Source organism: Manis pentadactyla, chromosome 6 (assembly GCF_030020395.1).
Source record: "Manis pentadactyla isolate mManPen7 chromosome 6, mManPen7.hap1, whole genome shotgun sequence".
Classification (NCBI taxonomy): Eukaryota; Metazoa; Chordata; class Mammalia; order Pholidota; family Manidae; genus Manis; species Manis pentadactyla.
In genome coordinates this window covers 24489372-24503956 of record NC_080024.1, presented here as the reverse complement: position 1 = coordinate 24503956, position 14585 = coordinate 24489372, and the positions used below count along the sequence as shown (strand labels likewise).

At 36.6% G+C, this 14585-nt stretch overlaps 1 protein-coding gene across 1 annotated transcript in view; it reads left to right on the top strand.

Moving 5' to 3' along the window:
* Positions 1-14585, top strand: part of CPS1 (carbamoyl-phosphate synthase 1) — a 117512-nt gene that overhangs the window by 20009 nt on the left and 82918 nt on the right. Inside the window, exons 3-7 of the mRNA XM_036926789.2 lie at positions 2590-2734; positions 3715-3804; positions 5622-5678; positions 8178-8270; positions 13562-13651. Of these exons, the coding sequence (XP_036782684.2) occupies positions 2590-2734; positions 3715-3804; positions 5622-5678; positions 8178-8270; positions 13562-13651 (475 nt within the window). The remainder of the gene's footprint in view (positions 1-2589; positions 2735-3714; positions 3805-5621; positions 5679-8177; positions 8271-13561; positions 13652-14585) is intronic.

The window sequence follows — 14585 nt, the reverse complement described above, 5'->3', positions numbered from 1 at the left end:
CCGTGCCTGTGCATAGCCTACCAGCCATCCCCAAATATAGGCATAGGCACTCCTCCCTCCTGAGGTAGCTGAAAGAGGAACATGGACAGTGGTGTTCCCCTGGGAAAAAAAAAAAATTACAAAATTAATTCTAGAAACTTAAGGTGCAAGTGCAAAGACACAAGTTACGTGAGATTACCAAGTGGCTACTGCAAGGGCAGGTATGGATCTGATTAAGGTGGAAGCAGGGAGACAGATGGAAGCCTAGTGCCATTCCATCAGTGAAGTTAAGAATCAACTCTGTAGATCTTTTGCACCCTAATAAGAAAAGTGAAATAACAGATTAACTTATTGTCTTAAAGTTAGCAGTGGGAGAGCACATGCATTATCTCCCAAGACCTGATATTTCCAATATTTGTCAATTGAGACCCAACTTAGTATTTAAAAATGTAATAGATGTACAGCAACAAAGGTTAGAATTGCTGTGGGAATCCTCTAGCTGTTCTTAACTTGTCAACAAATATTTGTTCACCTGAGAACCAAGAGGCTGAAGTTCTGGTCTAAATTCTAATGATTATTGATTATGTGATATTGAGAAAACAGAATCACTTAAACTTTATGAATGCTAGTTTCCACATATAAAAAGCGAGGGGGCTGGATTAGATAGTAATTTACAGCTGGGGATTAAAAAAATACTATGAGTCTTTAAAAACATATGATTAGAAGGTTTCAAGAAGTTCCCATTAGAGATTCAATGGACTGAACTTCTGTAAAATATGTGATAAATTCTTTAGGGAACTTCAGTTAGTCTTATAGAGACAAGGAGACATTGGGTTAACTGATATTGAAGATATTGACTGACTAAACTTCCATTTTTTATTAATGAACATTATTCTCTAAATTCTTGGCTCACTGTTTGAAAGGAAGAATATTATATGGTTTTTAAAATAGTCCTACTGGTAAGAACATTAAATTACAGTGTATGAATGCTGTTTGCAAAGTTTTGCTTCACCAGGCAATTACTTAAGCTTTTAGACAGCACTAATTACTAGCTGTGTTAATATACCTGCCAGCAAACAACTGTTTAATATAGATCAGAATGATGGAGGGCACTAGAGTTTTCTTCTCTGTGATAGATTGTGGGTAATAAATCTTGCCACATCACAAAAGTCAAACAGGACCTGATGGATTAATTTGCTTCTAACACTGCAGTTTTCTAGGACAAGCTGTATTTTCTTCATTAACTCATTTACTGGAGAGAGTATTGTTAAGCATATGTTTAAAGGCAACGACCAGTTCTCTAATGGAGAGAAAGAATAAAGGGAAGTAAAATTAAATTAATTAAAGATGCTTTTTGATGTAGAAAAAGGCATTCGTTAATACAATGAGTCCTCAGACCCTATTTCCCATTGAGAAATACTGCTTTCATTCATTGTGGGGCTCACTCAGTAGGATGGTTGATAATTAAGAGGGTTATTTTGTTTTTCATCTTCAAGAAATGCATTAATATCGCGTGTAAGCCTGGGTTAAAAAATTATCAGTTCCTGTCAGGTGAGAAGCGTCTGAGAAATTAGCTGATGGATGTGTGGATGAAAATCACAGTACTCCGGTCACCTTAGGGGTTGCTGAGCTGAAGACTAAACATTCTGTTGACGAAGGTAGTTCTGGAAGGAGTTTGTCTAGATGGGGCTGAAGAATTTATGTTGACTACTGCCTGAGCTGAACTTCATTGGTTCAAGGCTGTTGACTCTGTCCCCCTCAGCATCTGAATTCACTGTCACTAGTGGTCCACAAGAAAGATTTGGCTCGACATTTTCTCTAGAAAGTGAAAATGTAAGAGGAAGGAAAAAACCTCAATTGCAGTGTATGCCAGTGTGTGGAATAGCTGTACTTTAAAACAGTTATTTGGAGTCTTTCAAGTTTGAAGTCAGAAATGCTTGCTGTCAGCGTTTGTGGGATTGTTTGTTTTTCCTGAGCTGATATGTACTCTCAAACTTACCTCTTTCTAAAATGAAAATGTTTCAGAAATCACCTTTGTTGAGTAATTCTTTCATAGAAATTAACTCAGTCATTTTAAACGGTCAATGAATTGTAATAAAATGTACAGCCATACAGCCACCACTGACATAATCAGTTAGACTTCAGTATCTTGAAAGATGTTAAAAAAAAAAACTTTTCAAGTTTTGACAGTTCATATTTTGGTGAAGTGGGCAAGTCCTCAATAGTAAGTATCAGTTTGGATTCACTCATGTCTGGAGGCTAGGGGAATCTCCAGGGTATCTGTGAACTGAAGTATTAAACAGTATTTTAAAAACTAAGACCCTATAAAGGAATTTTTTAAGGAATTAAAAAATTGAAGCAATGGATATTACATGAGAATATGCCTTAGTACTTAAGATTCAGTTTTTCTTTATATTTCAGTCATATCATGGGCTATATTCCACATTCTATCATAAAATTTCTCTAGGTTTGCTAAAATCTAGAGACAGTCTTGTAGGATTTTAATCTCACATTCTCTAATTTTCAAGGGTTCAATAATTAAGAGTATGTACGTAGATGGTAGTTTTGTAGTTGTATGTTTTGTTGGTAATTGTTGGGCATTTTACCCAGGTACCCAGAAGCTCTTACCGACCCTGCCTACAAGGGACAGATTCTCACCATGGCCAATCCCATTGTTGGGAATGGTGGAGCTCCTGACACGACTGCACTGGATGAACTGGGACTTAGCAAGTTTTTGGAGTCTGATGGAATTAAGGTAGTACCAGTGATGACTATTTAAAAAGTCTCAGTTTGGGGAGATGTGGTTGATTTATTTTTACAAATCTAGGATGGACAAGAGTTTCTCTTCACTACGGTGCTACAAGCCACTGAATTCATGTTGTCAACCTTACTCCTTGGTATATGTGAATACTCTTTAACCTGACATTATTTTGAGTTTCATTTCTCAGGGCACTTTGGATTCATTCTTAGTGCCTTGGATGAAATGTGGCTTCATTTGGAAAGATGCTGTTTTAAGTCTAAATGACAATTATGCTGCAAGAATTGGTGAATCACCTTTTAAAAGGTCGTTGATAATCAACTCTTTAGCAACTATTTGCCTCTTAATCTTACCCACTTTAGGGGATGGGTAAAAGTTTATATGCCAGTGTAAGAGTAAACACATTAAGCTTTCCTAAGCAAGATAAATTTGGATAATATCTAAGGAATATAGAGCTTAGGAACAATTAAAATATGTATATTCTAGATTCATCACTCTATGTTTTCCTTTGCTTTTGTCATTCTATTTTTGACTGAATTGGACTGATCATTTAGTTTAATTCTGTTTCTCACAATTTTTCCCAGACTTCTCAGTCTCCTTGAAATGTAAGTTGCAAAACTTATTTTAATCTTCCTGTATATTCAGTAAATAGTTATTAATTAGACTGTTGATACAGGGTGTGGAGGAAAAGTACAGGGTGCTGAGAAGGTAGACCTAGCTTAGTCACATTATTTGGCAAACCCAGTAAGACTGTTCCCCAACATAATAATTCAGGTAACAATGATATATTTTAAGATGAAAATTGTTGATCATTTTTTTCCCTTCAAATCTCCAGAATGTTAATGCTCCTGAAATGGGTATAATAAAGTTTTTTTTTTAAACCATGCAAATCGACTCTTAAGACAAGCCACACGATTTGGATAATATTTTGTGACAACCCCTCCCAACCCCTTTAAAACAACTGCCTTCCTTTCTAGGTTGCAGGTTTGCTGGTCCTGAATTATAGTGATGACTACCACCACTGGCTGGCCACCAAGAGTCTAGGGCAGTGGCTACAGGAAGAAAAGGTGAGAAATACTATCCTCAGCATCACCTAAGGATAATTGGTGGGGTCTGTGGGAATTGAGAAGATGTATTTAATTGAAAAAGGCCAATCAGATCAGCAGATAATGCATTTTGGAATCTTAATATTTCAGAGAGTGATTCGTTCCATTAGTACTGGTGGAGCTGTCTGGAGTCATTCTTCTCTAAACATTGAGGTCCACGTATTTTTAGTTTAGTCCACTAGGTGGCGCTCACACATGCTTGGTAGTATTTTTCTTTGGGCAAAGGGGTTAGAGAACATTTTTGAATTTTCTATTTTCTTCAGCAACTTAACCTCTTCCACTCCTTTTAACCAGGATCATGATACAAAACTTGTGTCATGGGTTCTAGTGCCAGATTTATGTTAATCAGCTGTGTGATGTGCAGATATTATGTAATAATATCACACCATCTTGAATTCTTGTGAGTTAAAACAGATTGCTATTAACGTCTTTTTTCTTTCTCTTTTTGGCTTAAATATTATGACTCTGAAATGTAATTAGACATAATGTCATTTGAGGTAATAAATGAAAAAGGTTACAAACCTTATCTTATACGTTTTTTACTTTAAGCATTGTTTTCTAATCAAATAAAATATTCTCCTGGTTTGAATGTCAGATGTATTCGAAGTTAATGGACCTGCTATATTTAGCTTCATCTCCAGTTTTGCTGTAGCTGCTTTTTGTTGAATTGCTGATGGACCTGTAATGACAGAGTATTGTTCTAAGAAATCTCTACCTCTCTGATGAGTGGCTACCTACTGGGGCTAACTGTTGCCTTTTTTTGACAAATGAAAAATCTTGAGCTTGGTTTCTGGGTCTCCCTTTTTCTGAATTTTTAAAGGGAGAAGAAGGCACCTGTATCATCTCCTGGCTCATTACTGCTTTCTTCTCAGCTTTTATCTGAATTTACCTCCACTACCTAGACAGCTCATTTTTGTAAGGAGACGATCCCACCCTTTTAATGTTTCCTTTGTGTTATTTAGGCACCCGATTTTATAGCTGCTCTGTGTCAGAACTAATAGCTTAAGTATAAGCTTAATTCATGGCTTGTTAGTTTGTTTTTAAAATGTGCTGTGAATCTTTTTCCATGATCACATACACGTAGAGTACAAGAGGGTCTAAGATAATAACCCGTTCACCTTCCTCTATGTGCAGGTGAAGAAAAACACCTTGTTCAAAATCCACTCAGATGATTGGTGAAAGAAAAGAAATTAGAACCTATTTTGCTGACTCTTAAGTAGTTACTCTTTCATTATACTCCATCTCTCTCTATCCAACCTGGTAAAAAATAAATTAATTAAACAAATGGTGGTTTATCTGGTTTACTAATAGGATGAAATAATTTCATTTCATTACAGTGTGACTACTTAACAAGGGCCTTCAGAAAATCTGCTGAGTACCTACTATGTGTCAGGAACATTTAGCTCAAAACATGGATTTGCTTATTATTTGCATAACACTGCATATGAAGTTCACAAATTATTATGTATCATATGTATAAGTATTACTTATTTAACATCCTGTTTTAAAAGCAGCAAAGCTGTAGTGAAGATTGATGTTCAGAATTTCTCATTTTTTATTCTGAGGAAGGACATGGGTATTAGGAGCCCTGTTCCCAACTGGAGCAGCAGCAATTTACTGTGCTCTGACAACCCAGTCACCCTGGGTCAAATAAAAGAAGGAGCAGGGAAATTATTTACTGCTCAAGAAGATAGATGATGCTAAGTTTGTAACTTGAAAACAATATGTTGGATCTAATTTCCTCCAGTTTTACTGTCACTACAATTTTTTTCTTATAGGTCCCTGCAATTTGTGGAGTGGATACAAGAATGCTGACTAAGATCATTCGGGATAAGGTATGATCACCATCTTTGGCCATATCTATTCACAGTGTCCAAGGAATCTGTTAGTATGTAAAAGAACGAATCTTGCCAATTTCTGCCATTTGGGTCTCTGTCACATTGTTTTACTATTTCTGATGTAATTTTCAAGACTGAATACTTGACTGGGATGTTTGTTGTTGAATAGATTTGAGCCTAATTTACATGGCAGCAGTTTAATGAGTGCCCACTATGTGTTCACCATCCCAACAAATAAGGACCTTTATAATTCAGCTCATGTGACAGGGCTAGTGAAACCAGGGGAGAAGGTAACTCCTCACAACAAATTTGCCTAAACTAGGCACCAACACATTGAAAACTTCAAACCAGGAAGTGTGTTGCAGTGGTGCTGTTATTTGTTTAGTCCTCTTGGAGGAGTTGTTCATGGAATCAGTGAGTTATATTTCATGAGTGTTCCAAACAAGCTCCGTGTGTTTCCTCAATTACATAGTTTTTCTTTGTACCAGTGACCAAAGTGATAAAAGGTAAATTTATCTTATGCTTTCATATCTGGTTGCTGAAACATCCGACCCTTCCTTTGAGACTATTTCATCACCATCTGCTTGCTTCTTCTTATTTATTATAAGCATACGTTATTTTTTTTCTACATGAAACTTTTATATCTCAGACCAGAAAGAAACTTAACCTCACTAATGTTAACTAACTTCCCCCAATGACACTGAAGTTTTCTCAATGAACTATATTATGTAAAAAAGAAAAAGTAAATAAATGACACAATTTTTGAGTGAACTAGATTATTCTAGAAAATCTGTTCTAGATTCCTTGTTAGAACATATGTTGACACAGGATCTCTGTGAATAGAAAGAAAGAACAGCTTTGAAAATAAGGCCATGGCCACATACCTATGATCAGAAGGAAGACAGTGAGAGTTTATGTAATCCTCCTACTCTACTTCTGATTTTATTCCCTTGTCCATGACTTTCCTGAGAAGAGATGTTAGTAAGATTATGTATCTCAAGTAAATTTTTATGTCTTCTTAGCCCAGTGATCTTGTGTGAGCAATAAATTAATGGTAAGTTTACCAGAATGGGACAGAATATAATTGAGAAATTCAAGTTGGGCTTCAGAAGTGGCAGGTAGAATAGAATATAGTCAGGGCCAATAATTTAGAAATTGCTTTATAAGATCATACTGCATTCTTCATGTGACATGTTGGTTTAAGATGAACTTCTTCTGGTCAGAGGCAACTACCTTTTCAAAATTTGGCTGAATATCACAGATGAAAGAGTAGTATTGCTCATTATATTTGATTATGAGGGATGCTGGTTCATATTAAAAATGTGTATTATAGTTTTCAATTCTTTTAACTTTAGGTTGAAAAGTAAGATTGAATTTCATTCAAAATCCTTTAAGAAAAAGGGGATGAGAACTCAGAACCAAATTTCAGAACTAGGGATCTAAGAAGGTAGTCAAGGGATTCTGTGGCTTGGATTTTAAAAGTAAGTAGAGACCACCGTGAGATTTAATAATCCAGTGTGGAAGTGAAAGGTGGTTTTTAGTTATTTTCCCAGACTGTGAGGTAGCACTCTGGTTTCGGTAAATGCACTGAACTAACTGTCAAGGTTAAAAGACATGCTGGTTCTTTCTCACCTCGCTCATTCCCAAGTGAGACTTCTTCCCCTATGGAATACATTTCAAAAGGACACAAGAGCTTCCTTCTGTGTATTTGCTTCAGTGAAATCATATTCTTGGAGAAGGCAAATCAATGAACTATTTTGACTTTTTTCCCCCAAATAAAGTCTTGATCGATATATGTAATGTGCCATTTTTCTAAATAGATCAAACTAGACTTACTAACAAACAAGTAAATCTCAAAACATAGCTAATAATAAAAAAACATTTGCCATGTTCAGACTAACAAGGCTAATTTGTGAAAACTTCACAGAGGGCTAGCCATTCTTTAAAATTCAGGTCTTTAGGGACACCTGGACATCTGCATATCTAAAACAGTGAATATTTCCAATGTTTCTTCTCAAAATTAATGACACAGCATTTCACATTTTTTAAAGAATTAATTTTACTACCATAATATAATAAATTCCCATTTCTTTCAATTTTATGCAATTTTTAGATTTCTTATTTTCTTCTGAACAGATTGTTTTGGCCATGTCTCCCATGAAATATCTTTAGGTCATATGCACTAAAGAATAGATACCCTAAATTGTCCCATTTGCAAAAACCTGGAAGCTAAAGACCTGAATTCATATGCCTTTTGACTTTGCTTCTCTGAAGTGGCTCTCTCAACCCTAAAAGAACAAACTGTATTTCCCAAAATGTACTGTGCAAATTTATTTCATCTTTCCAGCTTGAGAAGATGAAGATCTTCTGCTGGTGGTTATGAAGAGTTATAAAGACATCTAAATCTTGGAGCAGCTGTTTAAGTCCCTGTGAATTTATCCTATCAGCACCTTTATTGTTGCTCACTTTTGACTGTCAAAATTTTTAATTTGATAGGGTACCATGCTTGGGAAGATTGAATTTGAAGGTCAGTCTGTGGATTTCGTGGATCCAAATAAGCAGAATTTGATTGCTGAGATTTCAACCAAGGTGAGGGATTTTCCTTCATATTTTATAGTTTTATTTTATTCTCTTTAGACTTTCCTTTCTTGAAATATAAAAATCTTCTTTTAGGCAGAGATCATCTTCTAGAAGTACCAGAATTGAGGAGAAAAAAGGGTCTCAGAGCAGCTAAAATATGTATTACACATTGATGCCTTCAAAGTTAATAGTTTCACTTAAAGGGAAACATTCATGCCCTGATTTAGAGACTGTTTACTGTTACTTTAACTTTTTTTTTTTTTCCTTTTCTGGTTCCTCAGTTCAAGACTTTAACAATGTCAGATAAAGAGGCTATTGAATTGCCAAAGATAGGCATAGTGATGATCAGGAGTCAGAGCTTATAGCCAGCCAGAGATCCAAGAAGTGTATAGAAATCAGACATAGTAATCAGAGACTGGGGTCATTTTGTACCGGAAAAGTATTCCTTCACACACCCAAGAGTTACTGTATCATAGCTCAGTTCAAAAATTAGCTGTTATACCGGTGATGGCGTCACCCTAAAGTGATTTATGTTTAGTGTATATTTGCAAGAAGGTATACAATACATCTTAGGAAGATGTCTGTTGGTTTTGACTGGATGTCTTTAAATGCAGTTGTGAGCCTCCTGGGCTACAGTTTCTGTCCTTGGGGACTGTAGAGCCTGGTGTGGCAGGCAGACTAGTAATCACCCCAGAGTAGGATCCTGTGGCAAATGCTGTCCTCGGAATGGGCTCAGGGTGCCACAAGAAGTTGCACAGGGTAGCATCGGGCAAGATGGTTAGATTAAGGAAAACTGCAGAGAAGTTAGGCTTGTTCTGAGACATAAAGGGCAGGTAGGTAGATGGAGAACTAGGAGCACTCCATTTCAGGCAGAAAAAGTGGCATGCCTTGAGAGGTGGAGATGTATGGACCAGCATGGTGTGTTCCTAGAGTTATGCACAGTGCAGTATGGCTGAACTGAAGGGTTCACACATTGGTTCACAAATTTGGCTAAAGATGAGTGGAGATGGGCTGGGGCTACATCTAGGGGGCTTAGTATCGCTGGCTGAATCAACAAGACTGGAAACTACTGAAAACTTATTCTGTGCCATTTTGGAGCAAAGTAGACCAGGTACAACAGCAATTAATTAGGAGGTTATTGTAGCTAATCAGGATAAAACTCAGAGAATGTGAACTGAGCAGTAACAGCGAGAAAAGAGTCAGCAAGGTAGCTTGACAGATGGGAGAAGGAGGTGCTGGTTGTGACCAGGTAACAGATCACCTTATTTTCTCAGGGAGGGCTTTCAACTAGTTTGAGTGAGCACGGTGAGGATTTCAAGAGGAGTTTGAGATGAGTACAAAATATCACTGAGAAAATTTTTTTAAAGAAAAGTTCTTGGTGCACTTTGAAATTTAAAGGGTAGGTTTCTGTTTTTAGTACATAAAATGGGAAATAAAACAGAGTTTTTTTTCCCTTGGAGTATGTAATTAGATAACATTATGTTTCAAATGTGGACTATTCAGGTCTCTTGAAATCTTTCTGAAGTCATTGCTATTGGCTGGCTCCATCTTTGAGTTCATTTTTACTAGAGGAGCGATGGCTACAAACTTGTCTTGCATCACCAGTGGGGCAACAAAGAGTCTTTCAGAGGAACTCGGTTTTTTACAAGTAGAAAGTGAATGCTATTTCTACAAAGGTCCTTGGGGAGAAAGGATTAGAAAAAAGTGTTTGTGGACACAAAGTTTTATTTCAAATTGATTTGCTCTCCACGACATTCTATTCCTAGGAACAACAAACATACAGTGTCTTGTCTAAAACAGCTCATGATTATTATGGTCCATTCAAAGCAGCTCTTATCTCAGAAGAAAATATAATAACTAGCCTGTTTTAAATGCTCAGTTAATTGCATAAAAACTTCATTTCGCAATTGAGGAAACTGAGCTTAACAAGTAAATATTTATAGAGCTAGTTTCAACTTGAACTTCAGTGATTCCAGAATCTGTGTGGTTAACCACATTGTATTTTGCCTGCTGTTTTGGTGTAGTTTGAACAGAAAAGCTTCCAGGAAACTCCATTTCTAGGATCCTACTATATGAATTTGAAAAGCTCCCCTAAGCCTCCCTGTGCAGGTATTTGCTCCTTGACCTGCATCTGGCAGGGTCAGAATGTTTGCATATTCAGTTCCTTGCCTGGGAGCCCCCTCCACATTCTCTCCCTCCCCTTCTTGCCTCTGAGAAGTTCGCTTGGAGGGTCAGCTCATTGTTCCTCTGTGAAGCCTTCCCTGGCCTGCCCGACCTTTGTATTCACTGTCATTTTATAAATAGCTTTATAACTTAAAAAATATTTGTGTTTAACTCCTTGGAAGAATTGTCTTTCTCACTTCTGTATGGTTAGCTCTTTGAGTAGAAGAGCCATGGTTTACTTATCTGAATCCCCAGCACTTACCACAGCGCATGCTCAGTCACAGCGTACATCATAGGTGCTCAATAAATATTGAATGAATGAATAAAGGAATAACAAAGCCAGTAAATGGTAGTCAGAGCTGGTGGCACAGATGTTACAGATTCTTTTTTCCCCTTCAAAACTGGATTCTTCAGTCAATGTTTCTGATGGTTTTATTATCTCCATTATTTATATAAAATTATCATTATTATTAATAACTATTTTTAGTTTTATTAATGAAAATAATAATAGATGAGATGTACTGAGTACCTAGTATGTACCAGGCATTCTTCTCAACATTTTATACTGATTTACTTATTCAATCCTCAGAGCGCTTTTTGGGGATAGGTATTATTAGTATCTCATTTCACTAAAATAGAACCTGAGATATAGAGAAATTAAATCCCTTTCTCAGGGTGAATGGCAGCCACAATTATACCTGGAAAGGTTTGCTCCAGAGCCTACCTTTAAGCATCATCTCATACTGCATATAGAAATAACAATGATCAGCTATTATAGTCATAATATCATGTAATAATGTTCAAATATGTTTACATAGTTTTATGCCCTCTATCTTCTACATTTGCAAAGTGAAGATTCAAGGATTTCTGATCAGAAGCAGTGAAATGTATGATGAGATGGTGGGTGAATGCACCAGAAAACTGACCTAGTTGTATGGAGCACTCTGCTTCCTGTGGCAACAGACTTTCCCGCAGGTCTTTAGAAAGGCTGCTCTCCCTACACTTACTGATACCTGTTCACTGGGAGATGATTCATACTATGATCTAGCACAGATCAGAGTGACTATGCAGAACAATATTTCATGAAAATAATCCCAGCTTTGAGAACTTTGGTGTACCACGGCATTAAAAAAAAAGTGTTATTAAAAGGGTAAAAATAGCCAGATTAGTAGCATGTCAGCCTCAGAGAAAACACACGTTGATATTGTCTGGTATTCCTACTCCTGTCACATGGAAATGAGGGATGAGGGTTTTGCATCTCTGGGAGTCAGTCCCGAGCCTTGATATCATATTGGGCACAGATGCATTCACATCAAACTGAAGCATAAGAAATACGAGTTGTTCAAGAAAGGGAATTTTAAATTAGATGTGTAATTGTATATTTGGAATTTAATTATGCCATGTGCAGTATTCACTTGTTTTTAATTCTAAAATTTGTCCACTCAAATGACATGGAAATATTTTCCCTGTATTTTTTCTGTACATTTCCCTGTGCAGTGATTTCATTTGACGCACAGCATGAGAGGATGAGAGAGGGCTACTTTTTCTTCTAGAATGATAGAATTTTATAATTGAGAACTACCTCAGGATTCTAGTCTAACATTTTCCAAATGTGAAGAACACTGGCCTAGAGAAATTTACCTTAAAAAAGTCTATGGTCAAATAAGGTTGAAAACACTGCATCATATATTTTGATCTTGGCAAGTCCTAATGCAAATTCATATATTCAGGTATTTGTGAGATCTTGCCTTCAACTTCTGTCATTTGGTGTGGAGAGTATCTGATGTGCCCGTTTTGAGAACCCCTGAAAGAAGCTTATCTGTATTTTTATCAATCAAGGGAGACATTGCAATGGTGAAAGCTGGTCCTGTTTCTTAATGCCAGTGCAATGAAATAATTTCATTTTATCTGTGATAAACTGTATATTTATATCAGGTTACATGTATTCTGTGAGTCTTGTTTGGATAGAGTTGGTAACCTGATTCACTGTCTTGTAATTGCAATTTGATGCAGCTACAACTAGATGGTAATATTGCTTTATTTTGTAGTAGGAGCATAAGGTTAAGGATAAATCTGTATTTTTTCAATTATCTGATGAGAGATTATCTGTAGCCTTCATGGATCAGTTCAGTGATCTGTTCAGATCAAGGAAGGATTGGGGTATTTTTTCTCTAGAATAATCAGCGGGAGAAAAATATGATAAACTCTTTTTCTATTTTTTTCTCAAGTACAGTCTAAGGATTGTGACTTCACATTCTATATACTTTGCAGAGAGGTAGACATTTCAGTTAAAGTAAAATGCTCTTCCAAATATCCAGATTGCAACTTTCATCTAAAACCTTTGGAAACTTTGAAATCATCCTGAATTCACAATGTGCTAGCTAACTCTCCAAGATGGAATCTGTAGAAGGCACCCAGGCCTCTGGGCTTTCTATTTCTATTATTTCTCCTTTTATGACTTTCGGGAACTGTTTCTTGGGTAAATGCCTGTGAAAATGGATCTGACTCCAAGCAATACTTAAGATGTAGGTAATGATTATGATATGCTTTGGGATTCTTTTACAGAGTCTACCCTTTAAATGCAAATGATTGCATAGTAACCTAAAGGGACCAGTGGTCTACACCAGCTTAGCAAGTCCTCTGACTCTCATACTGATTTTATCCATTAGACCCACTGCATAAGTCTGATGCACAATAGCCCTACTCCATCCAACATTTATTGCAAGCTGAAGATCAAGTGGTATTTAAAGCATGATGTATCTATTACCACATCTGTCTAGTGCTGAATCAGGCAAGAATACTTGAAAATTCCATTGTTACTGGTTGTTAATGAGCAAAACATGGGAAAGATGGTCGTTAACTATGGAAGCAACCAGTTTCTTAGGGATCATTGTTATTACTGTAATCAACATTTTACATAAAACAGCAAAGTACTTTTTCCTCATAAAAACTGATACAGTTGTGGCCCTTGCTGTGCTTTTCCTACAAATTGATTGTTAACTGCCAGTCACTCCCTAGTAGTTAGCGATCAATCTGTTACCAATAAAAGCACAAAGCATCCTCAGATGTGTTTATGAGATTGATGTGTAGCTCACAGCAGGAATTTCCCTCTCATTCTCTGGTTTTTAAAATGGCAGGATGTCAAGGTATACGGCAAAGGAAACCCCACGAAAGTGGTGGCTGTCGACTGTGGGATTAAAAACAATGTAATCCGCCTACTAGTAAAGGTAAGTAATTTGTTCCATTTCAAGAATGAGGGTTTGTAATATTGATCGTTAGTGTTTAACTGATTTCCTTTATCTGTTTCAGAGAAAGCTTGTACATTTTCTCAGGATGTCAGAGGATCTACTCTCTTAACTGCTTTGATTGACAAAATAACACATTTATCCCTGTTAAAAATCAAAGATGTAGATTCCTATGTCTAAACGAAAAACCCTCAAAGGCCATAAAAACAAAGTAGAAAGTGATGATTATTCTTATCACTTACTGATTGACATTTTGAGACATGCCATGTTCTCTTTCTTGGGTTTTAGGGGTGACCAAAAAGCTAGAGTCCTTCAGAGACCTCCTCAATTGAACTACATTTATTATGTACTGCATGTTTGCAGGGCTCATGCCTGACACAGTACAAACTTTCATATTGCTTTATAGCAACTCTTAGACAACTAATTAATATTAAACCTTAAAAATACTTAAGGAGAGAGTAACTATTATTACAATATTTTCTTAAACATTGTTTTCTTGGGATTTCTCCTTCTCCCTCCTCTCCCATTCTATTTCTGTCTCAGTTTCTCTTCCTCACATACACATGCATGTGTGTGTGCACACACACACAGATAGATATATTTGCATAACATAAAATTAACATGGGTATAGAGGAATTCTTTAATTCACCCTCTCTTTGTGCGAGAATATCATGATTTCTCATGCAATATTGAAATCATGATTTCGAATTCTCGTCAATTTCATTAACAAAAGTTTGCATGGAGTCCCGTAGCAGATGCTGTCGATGCCCTACCCATCTCTCCTTCTTGTTTTACTGTTTTAAGGCCTTTTGCCCATCCTTCAATTGTAAGCGGCTGCATCTCATTGCCTGAGGACACTCTGGTTGGGAGGAACATGCTGGCAGGCAAGAAATACATAGAATTAATGACCCCTGGA